Source organism: Phoca vitulina, unplaced genomic scaffold, assembly GCF_004348235.1.
Source record: "Phoca vitulina isolate PV1807 unplaced genomic scaffold, GSC_HSeal_1.0 scaffold78, whole genome shotgun sequence".
NCBI lineage: Eukaryota > Metazoa > Chordata > Mammalia > Carnivora > Phocidae > Phoca > Phoca vitulina.
In genome coordinates, this window is record NW_022589781.1 from 5,034,955 (window position 1) to 5,047,927 (window position 12,973).

Sequence of the window (12,973 nt, forward strand, 5' to 3'; positions counted from 1 at the left end):
CTCATGGAAACTGAGCTTCTGATGGTTCTCTCTTTGCATTTGCCCCTCGGGTCTTCCCACCCAGGTTGTAGCAACTCTGTCCCCCTGGTGGCACGGCCAGAGCCTTCTCTCTGCCACAAATCCCGTGCAGCCCATCAGATCTTATCGATTCTACCTCCAGAGTACCTTAAACCCTGTCCCCTCAGCCTGGTCCTACTCATCACCAGCTCTCCTGCAAATTATTTCAGCCCACTCCTAATTCATGTCTGCTTTCCCCCAAACTCCTGCATTTTATCCACAACATGGTGTGTACAGTGGAAACATGTTAAAACACAAGTAAAATCATGTCACTCCTTTGTGTGAGACCCTCCAGTGTCCGTCTCTATCACTCTGGACAAAAACCAAGATAACCACAGTGGGACCTCCTCATCCTCTGCCATCGAGGTCAGACTCACCCCATTCGGACCCAATGGCCTTCTTGCTACTCCTTGAGCTTTTCCAGACAAACTTCATTTGAACCCTCACCCACTTAACTCTCCTTCTTGCTGGGAAGCTTTTCTGCCTATGGCTTGTTTGCTCCCTTCTGTTACATGTTTACTCGGTGTTACTTTTCCATAAATATCTCCCTGTCCACCCTGGTCAAAACTAAACCCCTCTTCTTTATCACCCACCAGTGCTTTATTTTTCTCTGTAACCCCAATCATATAACATTTGATACATTTAACTTATTATGTATGGTTATTTTTGTTTCCGATGGAAGCTTTGTGAGGGCAGGGAGTTTTATCTGGTTTTGCTGTTTTAGTAAGTGTGCATGGAACATGAGTGGGTCATGATATTTGCTTGCTTGAATGAATGAATAAATGTTTGAACCATGTAAGTCCTTTACTTCTCTCTCCTGCCAATGCAAATTGAGGAGTGTCGTGCATCTGCCTTGACACCAGCCAATTCCCAGACTATAGTGACCAAAAACTTTAGGCACTTGATTTCTCTCAAGATGAGCTGAATCACACAGATCTCTTTTTTCAGCAATTTGAACTGAGAACTGCAAGAATCTGGCCAGTTATACTTGGCAACAAAGCCACGAAGGTCATTATCTAAAGAGAACAAGAAGAGGGGCTATGGGAAGAGATAATGGGTCAGAGGGAAAAAGAAGCCTCAAGTAAAGAGAAAAAGTATTTGTCAGAGGAAGGAGCATGGAACAGACAGGAAAGCCTGAGGAGATAAACGCTGGTCTCTAAAGAGGTTACCACATCAACTCCAGTTTCTGTCCCCAGTTAACATTGGAGTAAAACATTTTGCTTGCTGTAGCGGAAATATCTCTCCTTCTCACAGTCTTCAAGGGCCTGCATTTCAGCCTGCCTGAGCTGAAGACTTCTTAATTCCTGATTTCTCCCTGCAAGCTGGCTGTGAACTGAAGTTTGGGTTCTCGTCCCTGTGCCCCCACCTCTGCCTGCTCCACTGGGGCTGTCCCCCGGGGTTGGGAGGAAGTTTGCTCCGTCCACTCGGCCTTGGCCCTGCTGTGCCACACTGGGAGCTCGGGAAACTGGAGTGTGAGACCAGGCGTGGGACAAGGACTCTGCTTCCTAGAAGCCACCTGCAGCTCCGAGGTCCCACCACTTCCCTGCACGGAAGCAGTGTCCGAGTCCTTGCTGCTGCTGGGACAGGAAGCATCTGTGGCTCCCTGGGGTAATCTCATTATTGGGTCCATCATGTTGCAAGACCGGGAGAAAAGCTGCTTCTGTTTCCTGTCCTGCTAGAATCCCTGTGGCAAGAAGTCACAAAGCCTGGCTGGCTGTTTAAAACACACAAAAATTAATATGACTGCGCAAGTGAGTCTGACTTACAGAGTCTGTAGGTTTTGTCATATAGGTGTTTTTGGTAAATTCTATGGTCTTACACAATTTCTCCTTTTTTTTTTTTTAAGATTTATTTATTTATTTATTTATTTGACAGAGACACAGCGAGAGAGGGACCACAAGCAGGGGGAGTGGGAGAGAGAGAAGCAGGCTTCCCACGGAGCAGGGAGCCTGATGTGGGGCTCGATCCCAGGATCCTGGGATCATGACCTGAGCCGAAGGCAGACACTCAATGACTGAGCCACCCAGGTGCCCCTCTCCATTTTTTTTTTTTTCAATTTTTTGAAAACAGATAAAGCAAAAGACAAATTATTTTTTAAACTAAATACTTTATATTTTTATATGCTCTTACATACTGTATAGTTTATTCAGATAATTTAAATAATCATCAATTTTATTAATCCCATAAATAACCATAAACAAATTTGAAAAAAAAAATGGATTTCACCTTGCAGGTCATTCACAAAGCAAGAATGGTGGAAACAAGCCATTGAAGATATGAATAAAATTGACTCAGAAAATAGTTTGCCTTTGACATTAAGAAGATATGTATATATATTAAAGTGCAAGTTTGACTTTCTTGACATACTTATTTTCTCCCTTGGCTGCTGTTAGCATCTATACTACTAATCTTCTAATCCAATTCAAATCCAGTTGCTAATAAACATTACCTCAGTCCAAACAAAACCAGTTGCTCATCTACAAAATGTAAATAATAATAGTACTAACCTTGAAGAAGATTGTGAAAAGTATACAAGTTGATACATGCAAAGCACTTAGAATAGTTATTTATTAAAATGGAAAATATTCAGTAAATGCTTTTACTATGATATTAGTTTGATAAACATATTCTCATTAAAAATCTTCATTTCTTATCATTCCAATTCTCATTGAGTACAACAGTGACTTTCTTAATGTTGTAGGTGCAGCCAATTTTTTTATGGACAGGGTGGTATTTTAATTTCGCAGTCAGTACATTTGATAGATAGATACTATGGATCACAGGGTAGTAGAGAGTTACAGTAGTCTTTACACACGTAAAAGGTAAGAAGGCCTTTAAAAATAAACGTAAGAACTTGATTTTGTACTGAGGGTATGATATCCCAACATGTATTATTAAAGCAATAAATCTTCACTATTTGGCTAGTTAAGCTTATTATTAAAAGCCTTGATGTGATAAAAGGAGTTAAGGATGAATATAAGACCAATAAAGCTCTACCATATAGAAAAACAAAACAAAGAAGAAAATGAGATTACAAAGTGCATAAATTTTGAAATACTGGGGTATTTAAAAAGCTGTAGTCTACATATATATGAATTATAAAGTGTATTTGAAAATCATTGATTCACTGAACTTATCAGGCACAGAAATATTAGTAGGCACAGAAAAAAATTTACATAAATGTTTATCAACATTTGCTTGAAACAAAATTCCATAGATCATCACATTTCATATTATTGTCCATAAAATATATAAAATCTGTCCATTTTTATTTTCCTATACTTGGGAGAATAAGATTCTTGATATTCTGACTGGTTAAATTAACTATTAATAATATTCTTGTTTCTTGGAAAGAAAAATAATAGACATGAGATTTGTTATATACAGATGTATTATATTGATGTTCATGATGTCTTCTTACCATTACACTATTTGTGCCATGCAGAGGAAGTTTTGCATGAAAACCATGAAGTCTTATATGAGCATGGCATATACCCTGAAACATAACAAATACCAACTGAGAAGAGACAATTATGAAATGATTAGCTTCCCATCCTAAGGTAACCATATACTTTATCATCTAAACCAGGATAATTTGGGGAGTGTAGGAGATATGAAAACAATTATACCAGTGCTACAAGCATAAACCTATATTGTCCCATGTAAACAGGGCTACATGTCTTATGGCCATTCTGCCAATAGGTGTAAAAATGCCATCTATAAAATATATAAAGTATATGAAACGTATATAATCTATTAGTATACACAATGACAAATACATATTATATTACATATGTATATATGCACATATATGTGTACACATGTACACTATGCTTCCTTTTTTATTGCTTAGATGTTTGTTTCTTAATACTAAATGGAAGAAGAAAGATAATTAAAGTTATGAGTTGCTTCTGTACAATGCTCTATTGTGTGAATGGGGGCAGTCCTTTCATCTGTCCCTTTCACAAAAAAGAACTATATTTGTTGTCTTATTTATATTTTCTGGGTAACACTCTACTGGTAGAAAGAGCTCTCTCCATAGCCAAACTTGGGGGGGGGCAGTTACACGATACTTGGCTTAGTACAGATTCCTCTTTATAGTTTTTTCCGTGTACTCAAGTTTCTCTCATCACCTCTAGGTAAAATCAATACAAGTGGAAAATCACTTCATAAACTAAAAGCTGACAAGTCCCAAATTTCTATTTTTTACTTCAGACTGTCAACCATTCCTTATATAAAATGACCTCAAAAACAGTTTGGGGTTTTGTTTATAGTGCTCTGGGTGAGTTTTAGTTTATCAGTGTTATTTTTCTTTTTTTTTTAAAGATTTTTTTTTTTTAATTTATTTATTTTACAGAGAGAGAGATAGCAAGAGAGGGAACACAAGCCGGGGGAGTGGGAGAGGGAGAAGCAGGCTTCCTGCGGAGCAGGGAGCCCGATGCAGGCCTTGATCCCAGGACCCCGGGATCATGACCTGAGCCGAAGGCAGAAGCTTAACGACTGAGCCACCCAGGCGCCCTATCAATGTTATTTTTCATACCTGACCTAAAACTATTAGAACACCCTTGATGTGATCTGATTAGTGCAGAAAGATTGGTCACCTCCTTTATTTATACATAAAGACAACTAAAATTGCATTAACGTTTTGGTGTGCCCATTATGCTGCTGAAATACATTGTTTCAAGTTAATTAAACCTTGAGTCTTGTATGTACATGTTCTTTTTTTTTTTTTTTTTTTAAGATTTTATTTATTTGCGAGAGAGACAATGACAGACAGAGAGCATGAGAGGGAGGAGGGTCAGAGGGAGAAGCAGACTCCCTGCTGAGCAGGGAGCCTGATGTGGGACTCGATCCCGGGACTCCAGGATCATGACCTGAGCCGAAGGCAGTCGCTTAACCAACTGAGCCACCCAGGCACCCTGTATGTGCATGTTCTGATGTATAGAGCTAAAATTCACCCTCCAGTGCTCACGGTGGCTGGCTCCTTGACCCAAATGTAGCATGTGGTGAATCCTCGTCACATTCTTCTGTTTATGATCTTAGGGTATTTCTAATCTGCCATAACTATCTCTTCAACCTCATGGACCTAGAAAATGTGATTAATGTACCTTCTACATCTTTATCAAAGTCACTGATAAATGCTAAAAGGATCAAGTCTTACAAGCCACCTAACATAGAACTAGATACCTATCCCTGGGCTATCTAAGTATCAATAAATGCCTTTGGATGCATTTTTCACCCTGTTTAAGGTTTGTGTCGCCAGATTCAATAGGCTCATACAAGATGTATACATGTATCTCTTGCCAAGGACCTGTCATTCTTGTATGTCACTGTAATTAATATCCAGTCCTCTTAGATCATCCTTTCTCACGTTGCAGTTAGAAACTGGAAGAATGAATGAATGGGCCATAAGTACTCCAGTGTTCTTCAGTTCTGTGCTCAGAGGTCATTTCCATACCAATGCTTTGGTATCACTAAACAATGAGTCACTAAATATCAAAACTCACTCCTTTTCACTGTGTAAGTACCAGATTCTATTTTATGCTGACTTTCTTGTTTTCCTCCTCAATAAGCTATAGCATCTGCTCTCAAAACATGTACATTCTATAATATTTGTCATTTGTCTTCAGAAATGCGTTTCATCTCAATGTATTCTGAACTAGCTTGGGATAAATGGAATAATTTGGATCTTAGAATGCAAGGTGGTGTTAAAGACCGCAATTTCAGAGTGAGTAAGGATACAGCTTGGCCTCTTAATCAAGCGGTGCCAGGAGCTAAAGCTATGCCAACTCTCTACCTCTCTGATTCCATATTGGTTTCTTTTATGTTCTTAGGGCCTTTCTTCTCTCGTTCACTAGAGAATGGTGTTCTTTCCTGTGAGAAATATGATTGCCTGCAACCTCTACTTGTTAATTTTATTTTCTACAGTTTAAACCATAGGAGAGGGATATATATATATATATATATATATACATATATATATATATATATTTTTTTTTTTTTTTTTTTTTCTTTTCCACTTATGCGGTTGGTGAGGGACTGGAGTGGAGAGGGAGAGATGAAGAGAGAAAAAAAGAAAATGTAGAAAGTCTGCTAATGGGTCTGGTTGGGTGAGGTGACTCCCCTAGTTTAATGAAACTGGACTTTGGGAACAGAGTCAGAGAGAACAGAGCAGACATTTGGATGAAGTGTGAGGCCAGCAAAGCATTGTGTTCTTGACTCTGGTTTTCATTCCTCTGTTCCATGGGGTTACAGGCAACTTTTCATGCCTAAATAATTTTCTCTAGGAGTAAAATGGCATTGACCATCAGTCTCTAGTGGAGCCATAGTTTTCTTTCAACTCACTCTACTTTTCTATTTTCCATTTTATCTCCTGAGATTTTAATTTTATTTTTGAGACTCTATGTGTTTCTTATTTTTTCTATAATAACACATTCTGTCTTAAAACTTTTTTTTTTTTTTTTTTGAGATTCTCAATTGTAAAATTCTACCCCCGGGGGATATACGGCCATGTGTGGATAGGTTTTTAGCTGTTACAGAGCATGAGAGTGGGGCTGGCTCCTAGCAGCTAGTGCGTAGGAGCTGGTGATGCCACTGAATGTCCCACAGGGCACAGGACACCTACCTGCAGCAAACAATTATCTGGGTGAAAATGTCAATACTGCTGAGGTTAAGAAACCCGGTTGTAGAGAATATAAAAGTATTTCTAAACTTTTGGTGCACAGATCAACAAATTTGAGCCCCACCCAGTCGTCATTGAATCATAATATTAGGGTGGGCATGGAGGCATGAAATCTGCTTTTTAACAGACTTCTGCACTGATTCTTTTTTTTTATTATTAATTTATTTATTTGAGAGAGAGAGAGAGCATAAGCAGGGGGGAAAGGCAGAGGGAGAGGGAGAAGAGGACTCCCTGCTGAGCAGGGAGCCCAGCGCGGGACTCGGTCCCAGGACCCCAGGATCATGACCTGAGCTGAAGGCAGACGCTTAACCGACTGAGCCACCCAGGCATCCCTTCTGCACAGATTCTTAACCCTGCTGCAGATTGCAAACTACACTGTGAGGTGCTATCCATTACTTTCCTTCTCAGCATGAGAAAGGCTGCATTTGGAGCATAATTCATCTTCTATTTTTTTTTTCCTCAGATTTAGAGAAAAATATGTTGTACTTCATAATTTCCTTTGGTAGTTGGCCCAGATAACTGTAATAACAAACTGTTTATTTCCTGTTCGTCTCTGATCTCTCCAGTTTTTCAAAACTACTATTAATGCTTTACTCTTGATTTATCTATAAATATCTCTTTAAACTTGCTTGATTACCACAAGCAAATTACTATCAATTATCACCATGCAATGCCAACCTCTAATAGCCATCAGGGTGTGAATCACCAGGAAAGAGAAAATCTTTCACAGATTTTGGGATACCACACAGTTTTCTTCCCTTTCCATCCCCTACTAATCTTTTAATCAGGGAACACAACAGTGATGTTCTGATTCCTCTAAAGTCACTTTGGTTTTGTGTCTCTGGCCCACCCTCATGCACACACTTTACAGTTTCTTTCCCCAGCTTTTAGTAAGACAGTGGTACCAACCCCAGACCTCACCTGGAGGCAGACCTAAGGGGAGATCATTGACCATAGTATCTGTCCGTTGAGAGGGAGAAGAAATGGAGCAAACAGTACTTGCTTTTGTCCTTCTTGGGAATCAGAGCAAATGGCAGAAAAGGGCTAAGGGTTCTTGGCCATAGGAGCAACAAATTCGGGGACCCGGTAGCAGATGGAAATCCACTTCCTGAAGGTTAAGATGCCTAAATAGAAATTAACTTTATTGCAGGTGTTTATTAATGATAGTATCCACAACCAGTGTTGGTTACAATGACCACATATGATGATGTGTAATCTTTGAGTGCATTTCAACGTATTCAGCATTCTGCACATAAATTGCTTTCTACACTTTTAGCACCATTAATGTTATCCTCTCCATAGAACCATGTTTTAAAAGTGCTTCCACACCAAATTAAAATTATTACAAAAGAAATAAATAATTTAGCTGCTTTTTAGTATTCAAATGCCAGGTTTTTCATACATTTGGGGGAAAATTAGGCACTCAGAACCCCAGGTGGAGTGTCACTACTCCTTACAGAAAAGGAAACAGTGAAATATAATGCAGACAGAAGAATCACAAAGTTTCAGGGAAATGGAAGAGGGAGCCTTATCAAAGGCACACATCTAGCAGTTCAACTACTTGGAATTTATTTGGGTGTGGGGGAACTGAGTGATTTGTCCTGTAGAGTTTCTTGCATGCTGTTTTTCTGATTATATACTCCCCTGTATTTCCTCTAAATTAGTGAAATGTGGTTCTGATTCAGAGTTCTTATTTTTTTTGTTTGCAGGAATCTGTCTTCTGTGGTATTGGTAACTTGCGTTGGGAGTCACATAAATTCTGGGCTGTCTTACTGTGATGTTAAAATTACAAATGCGTTCAGTTGCTACTAGCATGATTTATTATGAAGTTCCACATTTTTGCTTTATGTTTCTTACTGTTTTATTTCATTTTTGATTAAATTTGGTAATATTCTAATTGTCTTATCCCTCCTTTATTAGCAAGAATACATTTTTTCAAGAAATAATTTTCTCTCATCAACTGTTGTTTCAAGATACATTTTATCTCAAGGCAAAACAGGATTTTTATTCTTTACCTATATTATTTTTGTGATTAATGATTTGGCTTTCTAGCATCTTCCACATGTGACCATTAAGATAGGATTTTAGTATCAGCCTGAAGTCATGACCTCATCTCATTTAATCTCTTGCAGCCTTATTGTTACTAATGTCCAGACTTCCTCCTCATTGGCCAGTCAGGGCCTCTTGAGTCAGGTAGTTTTCTTTGGTATCTAGTTTTTGGCTCGATTCTTCAATAGTATCAAATGCCCATTATCTGCCTCATATGTGAGACCTAGAAAACAGGTAATGAATCGCAACAGTATCATATTTAATTTTGAAATAAAAGTTAACATATCTCCTAAAACCTTAATGAGAGTAAATGAATCAAGTCTCCCAAATGATCTATAATGTACATTATTATTCCCAAGTAATTGACAGTCATGTGCAGAAAGACCTCTCCTGTCACTTGGTTCTATTCTTGCGTGTCAAACTTCTACACTTCCTTCAGAGTGATTGTAAGGGGAAGCCAGTGTTGAGGTCAACCCCCTACGTCATGAATGCTGTGTTGTGTATTTTACATTCCATCATCACTTTCTGCTTGTTGCCTTCCCCTCCATCGTCATGGGGTACTGTGATGGTCACTATGCAAATTAAACTGTGGTAAGTGCCAGTGACTCTATATGGGGGGGTGTTTTACCGTCTCTTAGGTCCCACTATCTGTCCAACTTTCAAATCTGGAGTCCAGAATGTTTGTTAAGAGGCTGCCTTGCTCAGTCAGTTAAGTGTCTGCCTTTGGCTCGGGTCATGATCCCGGGGTCCTGGGATCGAGCCCCGCATCGGGCTCCCTGCTGGGTGGGGGGCCTGCTGCTCCCTCTGCCTCTGCGTGCTGCTCCCTCCGCTTGTGCTCTTTTTGTCAAATAAATAAAATCTTAAAAAAAAAAAAAAAAAAGCAGCGGCCTTGCCCTTGGTAGAGGTCAGTCTTTCAGACCTTGTGCAAGCTGCAGAGGGCGGTAGTGATGGGACCCCATGTCTTTCTAGAGACCCGTCCTGGTAGTTTGCGCAGTGAGAGCCGCGGGGCTCTGTTTTATAGCAAAGGGTGTCCTCGTCCGTGTGCGCAGAACTGCGCCTTTGTGGACTCTCTCCTCCAACTACTTTGTTAAACTTTCTGGTTTCTTAGGGCTCCTTGCTTTAGGCTTTCCAGAGACACTCAATGGGAAGGACTTAATTTCTTGGAATAAATACATATAGCTTTCCTTCCTTAAAAAAAATTATTATTGGGGCGCCTGGGTGGCTCAGTTAATCCGTCAGGTCTTGATTTCGGCTCAGGTCATGGGATCGAGCCCGTGTCAGGCTCTGCACTGGGCTCCACACTCAGCAGGGTGCCCGCTTGAGATTCTCTCCCTCTACCTCTGCCTGCCCCCCACCCCCGCACTCTCTCTCTCTCTCTCTCTCTTAAAATAAATACATAAATCTTTTAAAAAATTATTATTCCCAAACTAAAAAAAAAAAAGTATAGCAATCTCTAGAATATTAACTACATGAATAACAATTCTGGGAGGATAGAAGTTATCTAAAGTCCATATGAAGGTTATGGTTGGTGAAACAGTATCCAGCACGTGTCACCTACAATATGACTCATGGTTTTTAACAATTACAATTCTGAATTGTGTAATCTATTTTTGCAGAATACATGCTATTCAAATGGTAACAGTGATTGTGCCTTATTTCTAGAAAGAGAAGTTCTGGAAATATCTCTGGGGAAAAAAAGAGAAATGACTTCTGATAGCATCATTTTCCTCTAGAGAAGAGAATTTCTTAAATACTAAATGAGGGGCAAAATGTCAGGAGTAACTACACTAAATGACATCAGGCAGTGCAATGGAGAAGCCTCATCTTTCAAGATTTCCTGAGTCCACACAGCATTTTTGAGAGTACAAAATTAACACTAACAGCTAGACTAAAGCTGAGAGCATACAGGTACCGTGGAAAACAGTATGTAAGGTTATCAAAAAAACTAAAAATAGAATTACCAGATGATCCAATAATTCCAATACTGGCTATTTACTGAAAGGAAACAACACTAATTTTAAAACATACATGCATCCCTATGTTTACAGAAGCATTATTTTCAGTACCAAGAAATGGAAGCAGTTCCAGTTTCCATTGATCAAGGAATAGATAAAGAAGATGTGGGTGTGTGTTTGTGTATACACACACACAATAAAACATTCCTTAACCAAAAAAAAAAAAGAAATCTTGCCATTTGTGACAACATGGCTGGACCTAGAGGTTATGCTAAGCAAAGTAAGTCAGACTGGAAAAGACAAATACCCTATGATTTCACTCACATGTGGGATCTAAAAAACAAAGCAAGTGAATAATCAAAACAGAATCAGACTTATAACAAACTGATGGTCACCAGAAGGGAGGTGGGTGGGGAATGGGGAAAATGGGTGAAGAGACCCAGGCTTCCAGCTATGGAATGAGGAAGCCACAGGGATGAAGGGCATGGTGCGGGGAAGGTCGTCAATGATACTGTGATAGCGTTGTATGGGGACAGATGGCAGCTTACACTTGTGAGCGCAGCAGAACTTAGAAGCTGAATCACTGTTTTATGCACCTACTAACGTAATGCTGTGTCTCGACTATACTCAATTTAAAAAAAACAAAGGGAAAAAGGAAAATCAACCAGCTTCACTTATTTCCATTCATAATGCAGAATCCCTTGGCATTGGAAAAAAAAGCTAAACTTTTCTGGTGTTAATTTTACATGAGCACTGTAATAATATGATGAGTCACACATGGGCAATTTTTATAAAGGTCCTATATGGTTCTCTATGAACAATTGTAAACCTGTCATGTAAAATACATGGGGTTGCTTAATTTGTGTTTAAAATAACAGCTATAATTTGCAAATAATGCATGAGGACTTGACAACCCTGTATATTTATACTCTCTAATAGAAATGCATGTAAAAAACACAGAAGGCAATTAAAAAGAACATTTTATTCTTTAGGAAAAGAAAAAAAAATCATTGCCACTGAATCTGAAATACTTTATATAATATGTAATACTTTATGATGGTGGTTTTTTACTAATAATGTTCCTTTCATTTGTTCAGTTGGGTTTTGTATGTATGTATGGCTTCATCAGCACCATCTTTTTTTTTTTTTTTTTTTTTAAGATTTTATTTATTTATTTGACAGAGAGAGACACAGCGAGAGAGGGAATACAAGCAGGGGGAGTGGGAGAGGGAGAAGCAGGCTTCCCGCTGAGCAGGGAGCCCGATGTGGGGCTCGATCCCAGGACCTAGAATCATGACCCGAGCCGAAGGCAGACGCCTAACAACTGAGCCACCCAGGCGCCCCAGCACCATCTTTTATAATAATGACAAGTGTAGAGCAAATATTTCTTGGGCAAGTAAAGCTTGTTTTTAGCCCTTTAAAAATCTGATGAACCGAGAATCATGTGTGAAAGCCTCAAATACCTAGATACTAAACAGGTGAAATTGTATGTTTTAACTCAACTATTAAAAGAAGTTTAATCCCTGCAGTAGGTAACATAAATTTTGTAAGGAAATTTGATGTTTTTTATCAAGGGTTTTATTATACTTCAGGATATTCGAGGTATCTCATTTACAGTGAAAGGAAGCAATGTGAATGAGGGAAATGGTCGTTTATTACCGTATGGTAGTTGCGTTCTGAGGTACCCACATTGCTCTATTGGGAAGGTATTTGTAAGGTAACCATGTCTCCATTTGTCTTTTGTATAGAAGAAAGTACAACTAATTCTTTGGTGGCCTTGTCGTAGTGAAAACTCTCTATGATTAGCCTGTATTTACCATTTAAGTCTGTATTCTTAAAAAATATATTGTGGTGGTTTCCCATCATTGCCTATAAAGCCCTCCCTTCTTTTGAAACCTTTGCGTTCTCTGTAGGTTTCTATGTCATTGGGTGATGAGGTTGAATAAACCAGAGTAAGTTTTCAGGGATAACCCCAGTCTAATTGAGGAGTCCCTCCTTTTGATCTCCCTTAATCCCTGGATTTTTCTCAGTAATTTTTTCCTTACTTCCCCAAACACCCTGTCATTTCTTCATAGAATTAACATACATAGAAATGACACTTGTGTATACAAGTGGTTCTCAACCTTTTTTGGTTGCAGGATCCCTTTACACTCTTAAAATTATTGAGGACCCCACAGAGCCTTTGTACCGAGAAACCATTTTGAACACAAGAACACACAAACACATATTC

General features: G+C 39.0%; 2 protein-coding genes across 4 annotated transcripts in view; both read left to right on the forward strand.

Annotated features, from left to right (window-relative positions):
- LOC116625425 (protocadherin-15-like) overlaps positions 1-12,973 on the forward strand; it is a 1,687,848-nt gene that overhangs the window by 291,761 nt on the left and 1,383,114 nt on the right. The gene's annotated exons all lie outside the window — the stretch shown is intronic.
- The window catches only part of LOC116625443 (dnaJ homolog subfamily C member 21-like), a 74,343-nt gene continuing 67,059 nt past the window's right edge, over positions 5,690-12,973 (forward strand). The window contains 1 exon segment of the mRNA XM_032393960.1: positions 5,690-5,785. Coding sequence (XP_032249851.1) covers positions 5,690-5,785 — 96 coding nt within the window.